At 43.2% G+C, this 21,539-nt stretch overlaps 1 protein-coding gene across 6 annotated transcripts in view; it reads left to right on the top strand.

Moving 5' to 3' along the window:
• The first annotated feature begins 3,946 nt into the window (after positions 1-3,946).
• LOC102029188 (chromosome unknown open reading frame, human C11orf49) overlaps positions 3,947-21,539 on the top strand; it is a 173,188-nt gene continuing 155,595 nt past the window's right edge. For 2 of the 6 annotated variants that reach the window (XM_005384001.2, XM_005384000.2), the window contains exon 1: positions 10,861-11,002. In XM_005384001.2, the coding sequence (XP_005384058.1) occupies positions 10,957-11,002 (46 nt within the window). In that variant the 5' untranslated portion in view covers positions 10,861-10,956. Of the gene's footprint in view, positions 4,059-4,766; positions 5,025-10,149; positions 10,273-10,682; positions 11,003-21,539 lie in introns of those variants that run through there. The other 4 variants (XM_013513933.1, XM_013513931.1, XM_013513932.1 and 1 more) reach the window with 4 other exon arrangements.

The raw sequence follows: 21,539 nt of genomic DNA, 5'->3' as shown, positions 1-21,539 counted from the left end.
CCCGAACCCCACCCGCGCGCGCCTGCGGCGCGGCCCCGCGGCTCCGGAGGCCGCCCCCACATTCCTGGCCTTCCAGAGAACCCCTGCTCTGTCCCCATTACCACAGCTCAAATGTCCCTAGCTTAAAAAAAATATCCCAGCGGCTACTCTCAGACCCGGTGCACTTAGCTCCTCGCCAGGGAGAAGCAACCACGCTGACCTAAGTCGCCTGGACGTGACCCGAGGGGGGAGCACCTCCGGGCCCCGAGTCCGGACTTCATTGGTGTCTCCGAATATGCAGGGCTTGCTACTGCATAATCCTCTCGGCCTTTATTGACGTTAAACAAGGGACATCAGGGGGCCTGCGGCGCTGTATCTCAAAGAGTTCTCGCTGTCAAAATTCCCTTTCTGAGATTTTCTTTTGGCTCTGCCGCCCCTCCCCCGGCCCAGGCCGCCTTGTTCTAGGGCTAAATAACTCTGCGACCTCTCTTTTTCATCTACTCATTTCCTGAGGTGCCTGTCTGGGTCCCGTCGCCCCAGCTCAGACGTCCAGATTTGGCCCCGCCGGACTTAGTTCCTCCTCGCTGTCGCTGTCTTTGTAAATCAGCGTCGTTAGCCTCTTCACCTTCTTTGACTTTCTGATCCCGGCGAGGAAGCGGAGGGGGTGAGGCAGTAAGTCCTTCTCCTTCGCAGCCAAACTCCCCCCAGCCCTCGGCCTGCTTCCCACTTCCGTCGGCAGGGCCTTCCAGCGGTATTTAAGGCTTGGGTGACTGCACAGAATTGTAACCGCCTCTCTCGCCTTAGCGTGGTGGCCAGCGGCCCCCCCAGTGCATCGTAGGAACACGGGTTAATTTTGCCTCCTTTCAGCTTCCTACGTTGGATGTTGTTTTTGTTACGTTTGCTAAAGTCCCCGACTTTTTTAGGGCCCAGAGGATGACTTTTTCCTTTCGGGTTAATATGGTCTATGGATTTCTCAGAATCACTTACCTCTCACCAGTAAATAGAGCCAGGAAGGCCCAAGTGCCCCAAGTTAGCTGAGGGGAACGTAATTTGGTACACTCCAGAGTGGGGACTAGGCGATTTCACCAAATGGTTAGGTCTGACCTTTCATCCTTGCTTGTTTTCAACTTTTCGCTTCAAATTACCATCTTTGACCAAAGCTAACATTAGCCGTACTTTGCGACAGCTACGACGACGACAACAACAAAAAAGTGGTGTTAACTCTTTCTTAGTATTTCTGTATACTGTTTTGCCTGAAGTTTTTACTCAGATGCAATGTGGTTGAATGAGCATCACCATGGTAACTAATACTGCAGCGTTTACTGGGTGTGTAGTTCTTTCTACTGACCGAAGGGGGCAGTAGAGTCAGGTGAGGTTTACCGGATCTTGGTGCTTGGGAAACATGTCCACCTGTTTGACTGGCTTCAGTTCCCTTTAACCTAAAATCCAAAGGGAAGAAAGTGAAAAGTAGAGACTGATTCCTCAGCTCCCACCCCTGCCCCTTCTAATGCAGTTCTTGGTTGGTCTCAAGCTTCAATGTATATTGCTTACTAACATTTGCTTTTATTTTTATTTATTCATTTACTTACTTACCTAGGTACTGGGAATCAATCTCACAACCTCACGCTTGCCAGGCAGGCACCGTGCCACTGAGCTATACCCCTGGTCTTTTTTTTGAGATAGGGTTTTGCTGTGTGGTTCACCACTCACTATGTAGCCCAGGCTGGCCTTGAACTTGTGGCAATCCTCTGCTTTAGCCTTCCAAGTACTGGGATTACAGGAGTGCGGCATCACGCCTGACTTTCTTTTTATTTTAGTTTTAGTTTTTTGAGACAGAGTCTCGGTATATAGTTCAGGCTGGCCTTAGACACACTGTGTAGCCCAAGCTGGGTTCCATCCTCCTGCCTCAGCCTCCCTAGTACTGAGATGAAAGGAGAGAACCACTGCTTGCTTTTAACCCTGTCAAGAAAGACCTCATGATCCAGAAGACCATATTTTGTTCCAAATGAAAACCAGGGACATGTGGTGTAATGAATACATTTGTTCTAAAAAATCCAAGACAGGCGGTCCCCAGACTTTCAGTGTCAGGGGATTAAGAATTTATAAACAGTTTCCACTCTGTATGCAGAGGACAGGTTCCTTTCCAGAGGCGTGATCTATGTTGTTGTTCTGGGACTGGAGAGGAAGAGGGAGGCTGGCTGTCCCTGTCTGACTCAGGCGAGAGAGACTGGCTTTTCCATGTGGATCCCAGGCTTCTCCATGGCGCGGCCTGTGCTGGTGTGCAGAGCTGCCTGGGCCGCTATGAGGCACTGGGAATATCAATGGGTAGAAGCTAACTTCACGTATAGTCCCTGCCTGGGTCACCCCCTAGGGTGAGTTAAGTCTTGGCCGTCAGAAGCTGCTCTCATGCCAGGAGTCCTAAGCCATATTTATTTTTACCAGACCTCTCAGACTTTCTTGTTTGGAGTGAGAGATCCTGAAAAGCATGCCAGAATGGGCTGTTTGTCTCTCTTTTATTGTCCCCTGAGACATGCCCCTGGAAAAGTTGCAGAGAACTGCCAATTCCCGAGGGGGTCTACGAGGCATCAGTTTCCTCAGAAACACCACCCCTCTCCTTCATCCTTCTAGGACAGTCCACGGGAGTCGAATTTCCAAGATCGGACTATTGCCCTGAATTAGACCATCACTAATGGCCTTTTCAAAGGACACACAAGGAGTGCTACTGAAACAAGATCAAAAATGGGCACAGTTTTGATCCAGCTGGGTTGGTAAAATTCTCTTGTAACCCAGGCATCACTCGACAACCCAGATTGCCAAATGCGATTCTTCTGAAAGAGAAAAATGCCCGAAGGTTCATACTTCAAAACAGTGGATCTGGACTAGGAGTGAGCTTGCAGGCATGGGACAATACACAGAGAATTCTTGAGAGTGAGTGTGACCAGGACCAGTGGATAGAGGCCCAGGATGCTACTAAACACCCGAAAGGAACAGGACATTCCCCCCACAACAAAGAATGAGCCAGCCTAACATGTTAACAGTGCCGGGTTTGAGAAAGTCTACTTTAAAAGATTACAGACATGAATCTGCAAAGAATTTCTCCAGCAGCTCATGGACTTACTTTCTTGTTGAAGGCACTGCTAATGGAAGGGAGGAGATATTAAAAGGTTATAAATGAAAGCGAGACTTTGCCAAAGGAGCTAAAGGAGTCCTACAGCTATGTGCCTTAGGGAGGCTGATTTCTGGTTTTCTTTTTCTTTTTCTTTGGTACTGGGGATCAAACTCATGACCTTGAGCTTGCCAGGCAGTCGCTGCGCTGCTGAGCTATATCCCCAGCCCTGATTTCTGGGTTTCATTCATTCAGAAACTACTCATTAAGGGTATCTTATGCCAGGCCCTGGAGGGACAGTGGTGAACAGATATCAGGTCCTTGGAACTGACAATCAATAGTTGCAGGGGTCTGTAACTATGCAGAGGCATTAAAAGAATGATCCCACAGATGAATTTCACATTACAAATAATAGAGGCTTTGAAGGAAAAGTACAGTGTTGTGTGAGAGGAGAAACGATTTAAATTTAGGGGTTTGAGACATTTACAGACTGAATATGTTTGAGACATTTACAAGCTGAATAAGAATCATCAGGCTGGCTGCGGATATCGCTCACTGGTAAGAGCTTGCTTAGCTCAGACCCTGGGTTGGATCCCCAACACTGCAAAAAGGGAAGGGAAGGGAAGGGAAGGAGAGGGGGGAGGGGAGGGGGAGGGGAGGGAAGGGAAATCAAGCTAAGAGTGAATGGGGAGGGTCTTGTAGGCAGAAGGAACAGTAAGTATGTGGAAAGTCCCCAAGCCAGGAAAGAATCCACAGGATTTATGGAAAAGTGTCACTAACTTTTAGCAAACTGGTTATGCTTTTACTTAGGTTCAGGGGATATAGCACCGGAAACTGATACAGCGAGACCCTCAGGGAACAGTCCGAATTGCATTTCTGTGCTTTCTTGAATTGCACACCTCCACACCACCATTTCTAGTGCTGGTGTTTTCCATGTTCCAGCTCATCAGCATTATTCAACGTACGATCTGGGGTATGTGGCTGATTCTGTTCCCTCACCTAACTTGAAAGATGGGGCTTTCCAGCACATTTTTATCCCCTGACTGCTGATATTTGCACATCTGCCACAAAGAAATATAAGCTTTGTACAAATAGCTCTGTAAATCTAGCTTATTTTAACAGCCATGATAAAGTTAGAATGGTAGATAAATAGATCAAGCAACAAAGATCCATTAATAATAAATGTGCATGCAGTATAAGACCATGTAAATGGTCTGTGCTTTGATACTTAACATGAGTCAGAGCAGGCATGAATGTGCTTAAAACCGACAGGTTCTTGTCACACTTAGAATGAGATCCTTACTTCTCACTTGCATTGCCTTCCAGGTTCTGACCTCAACCTACTTCACCACTTTCCCCTCGCTCTTTGTGCCCCAGTCGCATGCTGTCATTTCTGTCTTCCAACCTGTGCATGTACTGTGTCCTCCACTTAGGATGCTATTTCCCCAAACCCTCCCTATGGCTGGTCTCAGCTCCACATTACAGACTCAGAGAAGCCTCACCTTACCACCCTAAAGTTACTTTGCACTCACTCACTGCCTTTACCCTATTTTGTTTTCTCCACAGCATTTATCATTCTTTGTAATAACCTTGTTTGTTGTGACATGTTTATTTATCTACCTCCAAAACACTACATAATAAGCTCCAAGGGACTGAGGATCTTATTTGTTTTGTTTTCCAGTACTTAAAATAGTGCCCGCCACATATTGCTCAATAAACTTTTAAGAAATGAATGAAAACCAGACAGTCTGCAAGGGCTGGGGAAACGCAAAGAGCAGGAAGACAGAGTCCCTCATTTAAGATGCCCTGAACCTGGTGAAGAGGAAGACTTGCAAAGCAATGATAGTATGACAAAAGCATCATAGAAGTTCATTCCACCAAGGCTGTGAAAACAAACAGGAGAGGACCCTTAAGTCTGTGAAGGTAGCTGGACTTGAAGGTAAGGAAAATTTATGTAAAGAAAGAAAAAAATGAGGGAAGAGGAACATTCCAGATAGATGGAGTGCCATCAACAAAGGTATAATGTTTTAAAAGTGGCCACCATGTTGAAAGAATGATCAGTGGTGGCGATATGTTGGAAGAGTGATCAATAGTGGCCGCCATATTGGAAGGATGATCAATGGTCTTGTGCATCTAAAAGAACATAGGAGATTAGGGAAAGCTCAATAAGAAACTATTGCTGAAAACTTTTTCTAAATTAAATGCCCCTTATATATTTATATTTGTTTATTCAATAAAACTTTACTGAGTTCTTACAAAGTATAAGGGAGGGATTATGTTTCTCTTAGTTTTAATTTATCTTTCTACTTTGTTTACCTCTGACTCTAGCCAATTGGGATGATACTTTTCCAGGGAGAGAGATGGCCTAGATAGTTGGTTAACAACTGTACTAAGTTTTTTCTTTTTCTGTATTGGTTTTTTTAGAAAGCTGATATCTGAAATTTTACTCTCTTAAGAAAAGCTTTAAAAGTTAATTTAAATGTCCTTAAGAAAATGCTCTCAAAAGAACAAAAGAACTGGGAAGTGAGCACAGAGCCTAAATCCTATGGAGTCTAGGTTTATGCTTCTGGTGACACCTCTAATGGGTATGCCAGAGAAAACATGTTGCCTTCCAATGTCCCTCCTAAAACCCTAGGACCACTACACACTAAGTTCTAGTTTCCCTTAAGACTATATGGGTCTATCATCCAGGATTTATCTAATCTCATTTGAAGCTGTGTGGATACCCATCCTTTTCAATACGTTTCATGAGTTTACTATAGCCAATAGGTAGTTTTAAAAATTGATTTCTACCCATTTCAAGCTTAAATCATTTGTCTTCATCCTGACCTTTCAATAAATATTTATTTTGTCTTTCCGGCCAGAGGGAAGTATATAACAGTTATTCTTTGGTCTTAAACAACTCATAGTCCACCAGGAGAAATACCCATGTAAATACTCAGGAAAACATAATATAACAAACCCTAAAATATATCACATGGCAACTGACTCCTTGGGAATTTGGATTAGGTTTCGTGGAGATGATGACAGTTAGCCTAAGTCTTAGAGGAGGTGTCATTTACTAGGCAGAAACATGGAGGAGGCTTATGCCAAGGAAGGGATGTTCACTAAAGAGGTCAACATCTTTGGAAATACTGAGGAGGAAGTGTGGCTGGAGGAGGAGGTGGGAAGAGTGAGGCAAGAGGACTGGAACAAGAGGTTGGGAGCAAACTGTGAAGAGATTTATGTGTCTGTGTGCTAAGAAATTTTGCCTCATCCTAGTAATGGTGAGTCAGCAACACTTTTTAAGCATGGAAGTAACACGGACAACTTTGAATGTTAGAGTAAACTCTCGGGATAATGTAGAGGATGGCTTGGGAGAGGAAAAATAAACACAGTACTCCAGATTTTTGTGCTAAGATTTTGAAGTGGGGAACTCCCAGTTCACGTCCTAAATGGATTTAACAATGTTTTCCATTCTCCTGAACTAATTTTCTTAACTTGTCTACATGCAGCACTGTCAGTAAGTCTTTTCTTCTGTAACTTGAGTTTTTTGGGGAAGCGTTTCTAACATGGTGGTCTGTCACACACTCAATTTTAGGTGTACTTTCTGATTAATTTTTGATGCCTTCCTTCCTTCCTTCCTTCCTTCTTTCCTTCCTTCCTTCCTTCCTTCCTTCCTTCCTTCCTTCCTTCTTTCCTTCCTTCCTTCCTTCCTTCCTTTCCTCCCTTTCTGAGGTAAGGTCTTGCTGTGTTGACTAGGCTGCTCTTGAACTCATGAACTCAAGTGATCCTCCTGCCTCAGCTTCCCAAGTAGCTGAGACAACATTTGTGCACCATCACACTCAACATTTTTCTGGGTTTTTGTTTAATGAACTTGTTTATGAGTTGGTTGCTATAAGGCAACCATAAGTCCCATGGATTGGATGATCTTTGTTTTTTAGACTTTTAATTGAGAAGGGAGCAAATTCATTTAACAGGCACTTATTGTATAACTTTCTTCTGCCAGATACTATGTATGATCCTAGGAATATAAAGGTGAATGAAAACAGTCTTTGTCCTCAAGAAAATCACAACTTGGACTAGTTCAGAAATTAATAATAAGATAAACATAACTGCTTATAAAAGTTCTTACTCTAGGACAGAGAGAGATGTAATGACATTTCATGGGATATGAAGAAGAATCAGAAAATCTTCCCACATTTCAAACTATATGAAAGTGTAATTCCCAACTTGTCGCAGTACTTGAAAATATAAAATAAGCAGCTACAAGTTTGTAATTGCTTTTGAGCTCCAGTTCAATTTAAGCCATGTCCTCTTAACCATTTTCTTATAGTGCATTATTCTTTACAACCCACGAGGTTGTGAAAAGTTTCTTTTTATTTGCAGATTTCCCCAAACTGTGTTCTGTGGATTTGTGGCAGTTCCAAATGACTTTTCTGCAGCTGGCATTTTTAATAGAAACATGTTAATCCCAGACAGTGGCTTTATACTTAGTTCCTCTTTCACTCTTGGGGAAGATAAGTTTTTAAAGAAGAGCCTAGCAGCTCGGCATAAATTTCATGACCTGCATTTCTTAGTAGCTACTTTGCCGTTAGCATCTTTTCTGCTTGATGGGTTGATAAAAGCTTGTCCTAGTTTTCTTGAACCTGTTTTGTAGCAATAATTCAGCCTGTACTTACTGTTTTATTATTTCCTTGAGGTTTAAACTATTTAGTACATTCATGTTTGCTTTTCTGTAGTCTTCAATTACAGAGAGGATTTTCTTCCCTATCAATCTCTTAACAGGTTCTCTGCAGAGCCAAAGATTTAAAATTTCTATGAACTTTCTCTTTATACAATCAGAAACTGTAATCTGATAAATTAACATATTGACATATTCTCTGTTATGGATGCTTTGCTCATGTTCTAAGTCTGATGTTATTTATGTTATAGCTCTGCATTGAACATGTCACTTTTTTCTTTTCTTTTTTCTTTTTTTTTTTCCACTTTTTTTCTTTTCTGTGCTGGGGATTGAACCCAGGGCCTCATGCCTGCTGGGTAAGCACTAACCATTCTACATCTGAGCTACATCCTTGGTTTTCATCTACTTTTGATCACTTTCATATCACTTGCTTCTGTTCAGGATTACGGGGCTGTCTTCTGATTTATTGGTTTGCCTGGGTATTTGTCCTGATAAATTTTTAGAAACATAAAATGATGATTTAGGAACCTAAAAATCCTTTTAAATTGTACGCTAACTTTTTTCTTTCATTAACATTCAAACAGGATCACATAAATATGCTTGATTTTAAGAACTTTTGAGTATTTCCCTTTTTCTTAAGACTGATGTTTATGTTTTACTGAAAAATTTCTGCCACAACCAGTGTGTTGCCAAAATCTGCTATTATGTAATCCTTGACTGGAGAAAATCTGAAAGTAGTCCTTCTTTTTGAGAAAAATACACACTATCTGTAAGATCATCACATCTTCCTGAAAACATTTTAAAGACTTGCGTGCCACTCGTTAGCTTCCTTGCTTTCAGGTTACAATACATGCTCATTAGAAAATCTTAAGAATATAGGAAAATGTAAAGAAGCAAAACACAGTCAGTAAGAAAGCCACCTGTTATTTCTGTGAAATCCCACATCTTCTTGGAGCTTTAGTTTGGCAACTTCCTACCCTCTTCTAAATCCTCCTTCTCTATAGATTGTCCAGGACATTAGAGTAGAAGGCTGACTAAATATAATGGTCCTTAGGGTTTTTTATGGAAGGGATAGAACTGTAGGAAAAACCTACAAATAGCTCCAGAGATGACATCTTGTTCTTATTTAGCTTTCTTTGAGTCATTAGCAGTCGGGCGCCACTGGTGCTGAAACTTATCATTATTATAACCGCAAATGGGTTAATGCCTGAACAAAGCTATATTCTTGGGGCTGGTTCCCAGCCTCACCACACCGACCCCAGTAGCAGTACCTTCCAAGTCCAAGGATAACGCTTTGCAAATAAGAGGATGTCAAATGTTCACCCTGAACTCAAAATTCTCTCCTTTTTATCTGGGAGCTTCCAGTTGCTAGCAGGGCAGAGCAAAAGGAAAAATAAATAAATAAACACCAAGCCAACAATCCCTAAAAAAAGAGGCTATGTGGTTTAGTGGTCAGGCCACTAATCTGGATGTTGGGATAGCTGAGATCCAGTTCCAGCTCTCCCACTGACTGATGGAGGCATCATACCAGACAAGTTGCTTCTGTGACCTGTGCCTCAGTTTCCCTACTTAGAAAAGGGAGAAGTGCCTTAAGCAGTTTTCATGAGGATATGTGAAATTATCTCCAAATAGCTTCAGGTTGTTTGGGAGTAAAGTAAAAAGATCTTTAATAATTACTATCCTAAATCTGGGCTTGGTGGAGCTTGCCTTCATTGCAGCTCTCAGGGGGCTGAGGCAGGAGGATCGTGTGCCACAAGTTCAAGGCCAGCCTGGGCTACCTTATGAGTTTAAGCTTGAACTACAGAGCGAGACCCTGTCTCAAAAAACAAACAAAAGTAATTACTATCCTTTCACCTTGTTAATAGTGTCATAATAAGCCAGAGATATGAAAATTATAGCACTCCTGCCTCCTCAAGTAGCAGGGGAGGAGGGTTGGAGGGTTGGGGAGAAGGCAGGATTTTTTAGTCCAGTTTGCAGGATTTCACATTCAATTCCAAATTAGCAAATTCATTACCTCAAAATACTCAACACTGCTCCTAGTTGGGCTCTATTCTTTTCTCCTCACCACATCCAAACTCCAGAGTGACTCACAGGAGCCTCGAATTGAGACACATATACAATTTTAAGGGAAAGGGAGAATTAGGAGGTTTGAGGCTCCTTGCTGGACGAAGCTAAGAATAGATCACTCACAACACAAAGAAAAGAACCTTCTCTTTCTCTCTCCTCCCAGTGTAGGTGGTCTCCTGGTTTCCCAGTCATTCCTTTGATGGTGCGATTTTGGTTTTCTTTCTTTCTTTTTCACAAAACCTCACCTTGTAGGAGGGGGAGGGCACTTACTAAAAATGAGAGGACAGACTGCCCCCCTCACCCGGCTAGGTTTTAACTCTGACAATTGCTGCAGATCTCTGACCTGCTGTTGGGAGTGGAGAGGAGCAAAAAGTGAGACATCTGGGAAACTGGAAGCCAACCAATACTCTCTCCCCTTAGAAGAGAAGACAGCAGCTGTTTGCATGTGGGAGAACAGGTAATAGGTGTCCTTATTTCTACACTCTTCCCCTCAAGAAGTGGGGGGGGGGGAGAGGGAAAGACACTTGGGAAAGGGAATAGTAAGGCATGGGAGTAGGAGGATGGTCTAAGGAGGAATTTGAGAGGAAACAGCAATTAACTTACAGAAGACTTAATGAGCACTTTTTGTATGTCCAGCCCTATCACAGGCTAAAAGACACAAGAAGCAGCCAAAATATAATACGCACGTGAAAGCACTTTGTAGAAATTTAAGGTAAAGAGATAAAAATAGGTTCTAGGATTTGGGTATTTATGAGAGAACACGGGTGGAAATGTTGTAAGTTAGGATAAAAGCTATATAAAGCAGGAACAGTTTTTAAATCCAGAAATTGCGGATACGGACGGCTGACAGTAATTCTTCGAAATCAGGAAATACGACAGATTAAAAAAGGCTTCACCACCTCCGAGTCCTCTAAAACCAACTCCGCAAATATGAGAGTCCCAAGAAACCTCTACCGCCGCGAAGCGACTGCTCCCGGAACTTGCTTGGCTGGCTCCGCGTTGCAGCACGGAGACTTTGCGGGATACCCTCTCCGCGGGCATCTCTCCTCTAGCAGCCTGGGTGCCATGGCAACGGAGAGCGGAGGCAATCTGGTTTCCGGAAGTCGGAGAACTACAGCCTGGAAGCTCCCCGGATCAAAGGATGCTGAGTCCCGAGCGCCTAGCCCAACCCGACTACGAGTATCTGGGTAGGAGCTTCCTTCAACTCTGGGAAAGGGAAGAAGTGGAGACGAGTTAAACCGGGGTCTGGGGAAGAGGCGGGATCAAGTTCTGAGTGGTAACGGGTCGAGGTAGGATGGGCAGGTTGCTGCTAGGAAGAGTTTCAGGGCCTGAGCTTGCAGTGTAAGGCCCAGTAGGAGGGAAAATAGCATCTGCGAGTAAAGAAGTCGGAGGTGTGTGGGCAATGTGGGTTGTGTTCAAAGTGGGGCTGTTTGGAAATGAGAATTTGGGGCCCTGTTGGGATATTATTGAAATGCTGGTAGTGGAATTAGTAACCTTGGAACTTGAAGTGTCAAATCAGCCATTCCATGAATAATCAATTACCATTATAGTGGCAGCTAACATTTTGAGCTTTCCTTTTATATTAGGCCCTGTGCTAAGCATTTTCCATGCAGAATTCTTTTTGTGAATCGTCTCAACAGCCCTAGGAAGAATTACTGTGCTTTCTTTCATTTTGCCTACAGAGGCAACTTGTGCCAGGCATGGTGATAAGTGTGGGTAATCCCAGCATGCACAAGACTGGGGCAGATTGTGGAGAATTTGAGGCCAGCCAAGGGTACATAGTGAGTTCAAGGCCAGCCTGAACTGCATAGTGAGACCCTGTCTCAACAAAAGACACATCTACATATTTATACATAAGCATTTATAAAAAATTCATAAGCTTAATTTTTAGAGGAGTATTAAGCTTACAGAAAATTGAGCAGATAGTACAGAGTGCCCTTATACCTACCCTCGCTGTCTCCTATGAAGTTTTTCCTGTTATTTAAATCTTGCATTAGTGTGGCACATTTGTTAAAATTGATCAGCTAATATCCATAAATTACTATTAACAAAAAGCTTTACATTAGGATTCACTCTTGTGTTGAACAGTTCTATGTGTTTGGACAATTGATAATGCCATGTAGTCACCAATACAAAATCAAACAATAGTTTCACTGTCCTAAAACTCCTTTGTGTCCAGGATGTTGGTGTGCACCCCTGTAACCCCAACTATTCTGTAGGATGAGGCAGGAAGATTACAAGTTCAAGGACAGATTGGGAAGTTTAGCAAGACCCTGTGTCAAAATAACATTTTAAAAAAAGTCTGGGAGTGTTACCTTACTGGCAGATCACTTGCCTAACATGTGCAAGCTAGGCTGGCCTAGCTTCAGTCCTTCACACAACACACACATACACACACACATATCCTCCTTTACCTATTCATACCTCTCCCTGTCCCTCACCCCTAACCAATCCTAATCTTACTGCCTCTAGATTTGCCTCTAGAATATCCTGTAGTTGGGATCATACAGTGTAAACTCTTTACATGGGCTTCTTTCACTTGACAGTACACATATAAGGCCTTAAATGTCTCGTTTCTTTGGTTTGCTGAGTAAGCCATTGTATGAACATACCATACCCATTTTTAAATAGAAAACAATTCGGATTAAAATTTGTGAATTGGCAATATGGAAACTTGATTCAAAACTTTAAAAAATATAAAAAGGCTTATAGTAAAACATCTCCTCCTGTTATTAGGTAGCTCTTTCTGAAAGTAGCTGTAGGTTCTGCATTGCCTGCCTGTCCCTCTGGAGTTAGATTTCAGGTTCTTCTTGTTTCTTGTCTCAAAGAATTGAACAAAATGCGCAAAAAAAGTAGTGGCCAAATTTATTCAAGAATGTAAAAGTGAAGAGCAAGGGAGAAACTGCCTTTGCAGAGCCAGCTTGGGCAGAGTAAAAGGAGAAAAAGCAAGAAAAGGACACCCTGGAGAAGGCAGAGTGAGATACTGTGAAGAGAGAGCAGTGGGTGCCTTGTGTGTCTGCATCCTTATATGTTGTCCAGATCTCGAAACTGTCCTGAGAGGCAGTGCTGGAATCCCACAGCTCAGGCTGATGTCAGGTCTAGGCCATCCTACTGAAAATCATCTGGAGTTCTGGAGGGAAGTCCAGGTGTAGGGCTTTGGGAATTCTTCGCCCATGTGTTCTGGGATCTTATGATTAACAGGTCACACCTACTTCCCCAGCCAGCTTTGCCCTGCCCTAATCTCCCATCTCATTCCTACTCCTTTCTGCAGGTCTGCTGTGTTCCCAGCTGTCTTCAGTCCCCCAGAAGTAACCCCTAATTTTGGTTTCCTGTGTATCCTTCAGAGTTTTTTAAGCACATAGAGGGAATGTAGTGCATTCTTTTTTTTTTTCCCTAGTACTGGGGATTGAGCTCAGGGTCTTTGCGCTGAGCTACATCTCCAGTAACTTTATTATTTTTTATTTTGAGATGGAGTCTTGTTACTAAATTGCCCACACTGGGCTCAAACTTGAGATCCTCCTTCCTTAGCCTCCCAGAGAGCTGGGGTTGTAGGTGTGCAACACCATACCAAGTTGTATGCACACTTTTTTCATTTAATATATCTCAGAGCAATTTCTGTTACGGGAGAATTCCTCATTCTTTTAAAAAGGTATTTGTAGTGGCATAGTATTTAAATAATTTATTTAACCAACTCTGTGTTGTTAGACAGTGAGTTCTTTTCAGCACTTTTTTTTTTTTTTGCTATTACTAAATATGCCTCAATAAATAGCCTGAAATTTTGTTCTTTTACAAGTGCATTAGCAAGGATAAATTCCATAAAGTTAAGTTGGCAGGTCAAGGTTATATGCATGCAAAATACAGATATAGCCAAATTGTCCTTCATAGGATTTGTACTATTTTATACTGCCACCAATAATATAAAAGAGTGCCTTTTCCCCCACAATCTTGCCAACAAAATAAATCAAACTTTTGGATTTTGTTCAGTTTGTAAAGTGATAGTCTCAAGCTAGCTATAGTGGACATTTCTTTTATGAAGCTGGATGTTTTTCCACCAAGCTTAAGGGCTACTGTGTTGTTGAAAGAGCCATGCACATACATAAACATATGTGCAGGGAGGTAGAGGGGAAACACTTTATGAGAGTGACTGTATCTGCTAACCAGCCAAAAGGAGATAGTTATGTTACAGATAACTGTATATTCAGTGCATGACAATATCAGTGTCTACCAATACCTAGGCCTTTGCTAAAGATTTTTCTGTTTGTTCGGTTTGTTTATTTGTTTGTTTGTTGAGACAAGATCTCACTATGCAGTTCAGGCTGGCCTTAAACTCATGGCAGTCCATCTTCCTCAGCCTCCGGAGTGCTAGGATTGCACAACATTACACCTGGCAAGATTTTTATGTATTTTACGTAATTTATGCTGTACTCACCGAACCTATAAAACATCTGTACATTGTCCAATTCCTTGGGTGTTTGCTGCTTGAATTATGTGTCTCAAAGCCTTGGCATATTTGCTATACTGGTGCTTTGATGAGTCAAAGTTGCCATTTCATCCTAAGTAGCTTAGCTTGAAGACTAATTCAATGGCAGTGTTCACAAGAATTGGAAAACAGAATCAAAAATCAAAGTCTCAGGTTGTTTGAAAAAGCAGCAGTGTTTGTGGAGTCCAGGCACCTACCTAATACTTGAATCCTGGAAAGATGCTCCCTCAGGCTGTGTGTGTGTGTGGGGGGGCGGTTTTGAGACAGGTTTTGCTGTGTAGCTCAGACTGGCCTCAAATTCCCAGCAATCCTCCTGCCTCAGCCTCCCAAGTGCTGGGGTCACAGGTGTGCAGCACCACACCCAGCATATGTGTAGATTTAAAAAATTTATTTATTTTGCAAATTGGGAAGTCACTCACTTGTGCAGACCTAGGAAGAAAATGTATACGGAGAAAAGAAAATTGCACAGACAGGAAAGCCTTGGCATTCAGTAAAACAAAGTTAAAGCTGAGTAACTTGGCAATGCATCTAGAACCTCTTTTTAGGGTTACAGTATAAATTACAGGGAGGGATATGTATACAGTTACTGACTATCCATGGTGTTTCTTATCTGCTAGCCAGAGATTATGTTTGGCTTTTTTGCTCTGGGTAAACTGATCCTTTCCACCACTGACTTTGTGGATGAAGAACCCGCAATAGCGGCCTGGCAGGGTTTGGGGCCTTAAAGTCATCATGAAAGAAGAGCTCAGTGATGCTGAGGCCGGTCACACTCATCAGAGTGGAGGGGCAGAAACGGCGCTAATGCCTGGGCCAGAGGAGAGGGGGTGTGTGTGTGCGGTGAGGGGTGAAATTAGCGTGGCACCTATGCTGTAAGAACTGCGGAAGGTTTCCAGCCCTCTGAGAGCCACTCATTGGGGGCCTCTGCTGGAGGCAGAGGTGCGTCTGTTTGTCTGACTGGGTGTGGAGAACTCTCTGGGGCTGAAGGGCAACAGGTCCTGGTCACAGGTTTGCAAAACACACCAGCTTGGCCTGGGGAGAAGCGAGAGGGCCTGAGGTTTCTTTTGCACTCCGCCTACTTTGGTGGAGTCCAGGCCTTCCCTCCTGCTCCGAGTTGGCTCATCTGTTTCTGTGGAACCGGCTTGTTCTCCCCAAAGCTGGTAATCACTTGGAGTCTAGATATCCCTGGGAAATCAGACATGGCCTTTCTCCTTTCGGGACTGTGCATTTAGAGGAATAATTGGATAGGGTTTTTGTTGTTGTTAAAGCTATCGTGTTTTTTCTTTTTCTTTTTTTTTTTTTTTTACATTTTTTATTGTTTCTTTTCTGTTTTTATGTCATGTTTTGTTAACTCTCCCTATATTATATACCTGGCACTGTGCCTTGTCCTGCTTGCTCTTTGCAGCTACCGTATGAAGTTAGTACTATCACTGCTGCCATTTGATACTTATTCTCTCCTTGTTTTACAAATTTAGGAAACTGAGGCTTTGCAAGGCAATCTGATTCTCGCAAGGTCATATGGCATAGAAAAGCAGGGATTCAAACCACGTTTGCCAGACCCCGCAGTCTGTGTTTTTCCCTCCCATCAAAAAGATAAAAACAGAGATAGGGATTGGCCCCCGGAGCTGCAGGCCTTGAGTCGCTATCAGGGAGCGAGCCTTCGGTGGTTCATTAGCTGCAAGGGCGTTTCTGGGGACAGTAATTACCTTACTCATCTTTTACACCCTGCTTCACAATGTGGGCACCTCATGCATCTGTGCTAAATGGAGTGTGAATAATCTGGCCTTAGGGTACCCCAAATATGAGGCGCTGACAGCCACAGCGACCACTTTTTAAGCACGTACTATGCACCAGGTACCATTTTGAGTGAGGCATATGAAAACAGGTTTTCTTCTCCCAGTTGTTATGGCCATTTCACAGATGAAGAAACTACAGCACAAAGATTCTAAATAACCAGCTAGTAAGTGGTGAAACTGAATTCTAATTCCATAGTCCGCTTCAAGCTTGTGCGGTTAGACTCAATGCTATAAATACCTTGAGCAACTTGGAAAGCAGGGCCTTCTAGGAGTGTGTAGACCTATATACATGGGCACAGGACTCCAAAGTCTTCATTTAAATTTTTTGCCATGAGGGGACATTCTAGGAATCAGGATGGGTCAGAGAATGTAAAATCCCAATTGCCTCTTGCCCCTGGACTCTCTCAGAGGTAGCCAACGAGGAAGACCCAAACCATTTGGGAGAGTTTTTTATTGACAATAATGTATGTAGCTGTGTGACCTCAAAGAAGTTACTTAACCTCTCTGTTTTTTTATTTTTTTATTTTTATTTTAAAGAGTAAAAGAAGGATAACATAATAGGAGGGGCTTACCAGATTACAGACAAAGTGGTAGGAAATTATCAATGGTTATTGTTTTACATATTGTTATCTATAAGATAGTTTCTCAGGAAAACAAATAGACAAATGATAGTGAGTTACAGACAAAAGAGGTAGGAGATTATCAATAGTTGTTGTACTATACTTAGGTATCTTCAAAGTGGCTTCTAACGAATATAAATAGAACTATACATGAGTGACCTACTGAATAATCATTCAATAATTCTCAATGGTTGTTGTAGGAAACACGTAATAATAAACATGGATCCATTATGAAATAGGATAGGAACAATACAAACATTACAGAGTTATGGATAGATTGGTAGGAAAATATCAATGACTGCTGTAATACATGGTGGTATCTTCAAAGTGGTTTCTCAGGAAAACAGAGATACACAAGAAGGATCTAACAAGTAGTTACAGCCTAAGGGTTGTCAAAAATCAATGAGTCGTCTGGGGCAAAGCCATTTTTTGTAGCGTTTTCTCTCCAGCCTCCCATCGCATTGGGACCCCACAACCAGTTAGTGTCCTCTCCCCAACTGTCAGCACAGGCAGCAGGAATCCTGCTGCAGACTTCTCCGGAGCTCCACCACAGCCTGTACTGTCAGGGGAAGAATGGCTTCCAGTGAGTCTCTGCAGGTATTGTGCAAGGTCCTCCTGGTTTACAGCTTCCGAGCAGCTCTCGTGACCCCAGTCCACTGGACCTCTGACTCCGTGGGCTTAGTCTGCATTCTCATGTTCTCTGAGTCCTTGTTCAGCAGCTGCTCCTCCGCTGGCTCTGGACCTTTCTGGTTCTCAATGGCAGGAGCAAGAATGGCCCGTTGTGTGGCATGTATTCCCAGGGGTTGTTCAAAGTTTGAATGATTCACACACATTCGTGGGTGGGCAACCGCAGTCGGTGCATGGTGGGCCAATTGTGTCACTGTTTCTCTGTGTCATGATAGATCTCAATTGAGCGGCGGTGGCCAGCCTAAGGGCCGGTGCGCAACAGCGCTCGCCGCCGCATGGCTCCCCTTGCGCTGGGGGCCCTCCCTCCGGGAGCCTATGAGGCAGGAAGCTAGCCAGCCGGAAGACCGGCGCTCCCTGCCCATGGCTCCCTGTGCGCCGGAAGCCCTCCTTCCGGGGGCCTATGAGGCTGGGAGTGAGCTGCCGGTCTGAGGACCGGCGCTCCCCGCCCGAGGCTCCCTCTCTGTTTCTTTTCCCTATCTACAACATGTGAATAATAGTAGAATTTATCTCAGGCACAGAAGCATGTGGAGCATGGCCTGGCTGCCACATCATGTCCGCTTTGTATAGAGAGAGTAAGAAGAGTAAGCTGCCACCCTTCAGAGTGCCTGTGTCGCTGCTCAAGAAGTATTTGCTGCTGTGACTATTTCCACAGTTTTATTAAAATGTGTAACACACTCACAGCCATCACGGCAGTGCACTGCTCAGGTTCCCCCTCTTCCTAGCCCAGCTCTGAATCCAGTATGCTGAGCTCACATTCCCCATGGGAAAAGGGCTGTTTCCAGTCATTGAAAGGGCAGGACAGATCTGCTTCTCTGGGGTGTGTGACTCTGGAGGGACTACGGCCTGCAGACTGTCTCTGCACTGCTGTCCCTCCGTCCCTCCTCCATTGCCCCTTTCGCGGTGTCCCCACACGGCTCTGCTCCGAATGCCTGCTCCTGTCTGCTGTGTGCTTCTCAGGGTCCCCTGCCCGAGCCAGCACCCCGCAGTCCTGACAGAGCCCCTTCCAGCCCTAGGGTTCATGCAGTTGGAATTTTGGCAAAGGTTCTGACACAGGAGGATTCTTTCTATGTGGAAAATTTTTTTAAGTGCTGCTAGTCCTTTTTTTTTTATTTGTTGACACCATAACATGAAATTGACTTGTCTGACTGCCAGATACAACTTTATTTTTTGCTTTTGGATGAATCCTGATAAACTTATTTTTATTTGCATGTAATTAGCGAACCTTCCAATCCTATACTAGGAAACATTATTATATACGGTAAATTACCAGAAATCTTCTTAGGATGTGAAAGTATTATAGTTGTTGTAGAAGGAAATGAGATAAAACATTATAGATGTTACACTGCCCTTCTAAATCTTTGGGAGCTCAATTTATGATATATAAAACCAGTTACTTTAAGCTGGGTGTGATAGCATAACAACTGTAATGCCAGTTACTTGGAAAGCTGAGGCAGGAGGATGTAAAGTTTGAACCTAGCATGGGCAATTTAGTGAGACCTTGTCTCAAAATAAGATAAAAAGGGCTGGAATGGAGCTCAGCAGTAGCATTGTTGCCTAGCATGCATGAAGCCCTGGGTTCGATTCCCAGTACTGCAAGAAAACAAAGCGAGTCATTTAAAGATAGTTATGAACATGTTCACAAAATCATCTCTGCTTTCCATCTTCTCCCTCCCCTCTCTTCCTGAGTACTCTATATAAAGCCAGGCATGCATACTCTATATAAAGTGTCACCACAGGAAACATGCCATAGGTGCAAGATAGGCCGCACTGTTACATAACCATCACACAGAGTTGGTCGTGGACATTCAGTCTAGACTCTCTTTCTTCCACCTCTCCAAAGATCTGTAAGCTCTGTGAGGTTTTTGTTGGAGCGAGAGCAAGTGTGAAGAAGTGAGAATATGAGTTTTAAGGCATGTCGTTTCTGACCTTTGGCCACTCCCATTTCTCCAAAATAAACTACAGAATGATTTCACTTTTATCCCAGAAATAACTCTTTAAATTTTTGACATATCTTCTCATTTATATATTCAAGCAGTCTTAAAAGCTTTTCTCCAAATGCTGTCCCAATAGCGGGCTTCAATTTTTTTGAGCAAATACAGTATTTGCCTGCTAACTGTAGGAAGCCAAATCAGTAATTGAAATTTTAAAAAAGTAATAGCAGTGGGCTGGAAGAGATAGGACTCTGGAGCTCTCTAGTTCATTGTCCTGTTCATAGCCTCACCACGCTTTATCACAGCTACCTTGTCTACCTACTCGGATATTTGGTTATTGTCTGTTTCTTATTAGAATGTGAGCCACGAGGGCAGACTTTTTCTCTCAGTATCTCTAAAATCTAGCACAGCACTTGGCCCAAGTTAAGTGCTCAATTGTTGAATGAATGGTCTGCTTTAAGTAGCAGAATAAATTTTAAAATAAATGGGAGGAAAGAATCCAGTTCAACAAATAGTTATTGAATTCCTACCATGTGAGAGACACTATATTTTTTTCTCACCCTTTCATGGATAAAAAAAAGGATGACTGATTAAAATCTTCCCTGAATCCTTTTGTCTTTAAATTCTGATTGTGGCTAAGGTTAATTTCATGGTTGATGCCATGGTTTCTACATTTTGGTTATAGAACAGCAAGATTTAGTCCAATTTCTAAAAACTGGTATTTTAAGAAGGAAGGAAATTTTATTTGATGTTGGGGATCTGGGTGAGATCCTGCCCTTGGGATCAGTTGGGCAGAGTGATGTGCTTAATAAGAAGTGGAATTAGCCTTATAAATTAATCCCGGGTCTTCTGTCTGTGGTGGGCTCACCCTTGTCTTCCCTCCCCAGAGGCCTTAGGAAATAGCTCATTCTATGATTGGAATTTCAAGTCAAAACACATTTACCTGAGCAGAATTTTAATGATTTATCAAAGAGAGGAGGGGTTTTCCCAAACACATCTGAACTTACCAGATTACTGATCCCATTAGCTATATTTTTTCTTCAGTACCTTTCTTTAAACAACGCAATTACAGCTGAAATCATCAAATGTATTTTTCAGAATAGCTTTTGACTAAGTTCTGTTTGATTAGCAGGAACCCAGTAAAAGTAAATATTGTTTGAAGAGGCACTTTCAGAGCCGTTTCTTTTTTTCTTTTTTTTTTTTTTTTCCTTCATTGAGTTAGCTTTTAAAAGCACTATTCTTTGGGGAGAGTACAGCCTTTTCTTTCCAGCTATCCTATTGTGTAGCTCAGGGTCTTGTTAATACTATTATCTGGCCCTGAGATTACAGATTCAGTTTCTGTAATCTCAGACAAAATCTGCGTGTGCCCCAGGACGTCACATCAGGTGTTTGTTGGACTGAGACTTCTCTCACCTGGGATAACCCCGGTGGCCCCCAGTACACAGAGGCATCTGGCAGGGGTAGGGCTGAATTAGGGCCTGTTGCCTTTCTTCTTTTTTTTCTAATTCATGTGGCAGAGCTCCTCCTGTGGCCAGCTTACATACAACGCACTCAAAATAGGAAAATTACATATTTTAAAATAGGCATGTTTGAAACAAAACACTTTTGAATGCAAAATGTACTAAAGGCCACATGTGTTTGGCTTTGCCTGTCAAAGGGAGAGGCTGCCAGAACCGCGCGGCTCCATGGTTCTCATGCCCCAAAGTCCTGCAAATTGACACATAAGTGAGCAACACACAAAGAGGTTGGGCCCATGAGAAAGTGAGTTCGGGCGCTGGGGCCGGCCGCCTTTCTGTCCGCGTGGAGCTCTTTCCAGCTTTGCTGCTTCTGTCGCATCTTAGCTTCTCAAAAAGGAGCGATTAAAGGCGTCTGGTATTTCAGCATGTTAACGGCATGGGCAGCATGAGGCAGGCACTCAGGCCACTGTGGAGCCTGTCACATGGAAGGAGCCGTCTTTCAGGGGAGATTAGAATTGTGTTGTAGCCACACAAATGCACATTCCGCCTGGAGGAGAACGCACAGAAGAGGAGGCCTCGCGCTGCCACTCTGGTCTCTTTGTGGACGGCGGCATAAGAAGCCCTTCCAAGGCACAGTCACCTCTCTGGGGCTTAATGAGTCATCTTTTTGTGTGTCAGCTACTTAAAAGGAGCGAAAAGAAAAGAAAAGAAGAAATGCGCTCTTCCCCAAGTGAGTTGCTTTGATTGGCCCTGCAG

Source organism: Chinchilla lanigera, unplaced genomic scaffold, assembly GCF_000276665.1.
Source record: "Chinchilla lanigera isolate Chin_1 unplaced genomic scaffold, ChiLan1.0 scaffold00021, whole genome shotgun sequence".
In the NCBI taxonomy this organism is placed as follows: Eukaryota; Metazoa; Chordata; class Mammalia; order Rodentia; family Chinchillidae; genus Chinchilla; species Chinchilla lanigera.
This window is presented reverse-complemented; position numbering and strand designations above follow the sequence as displayed.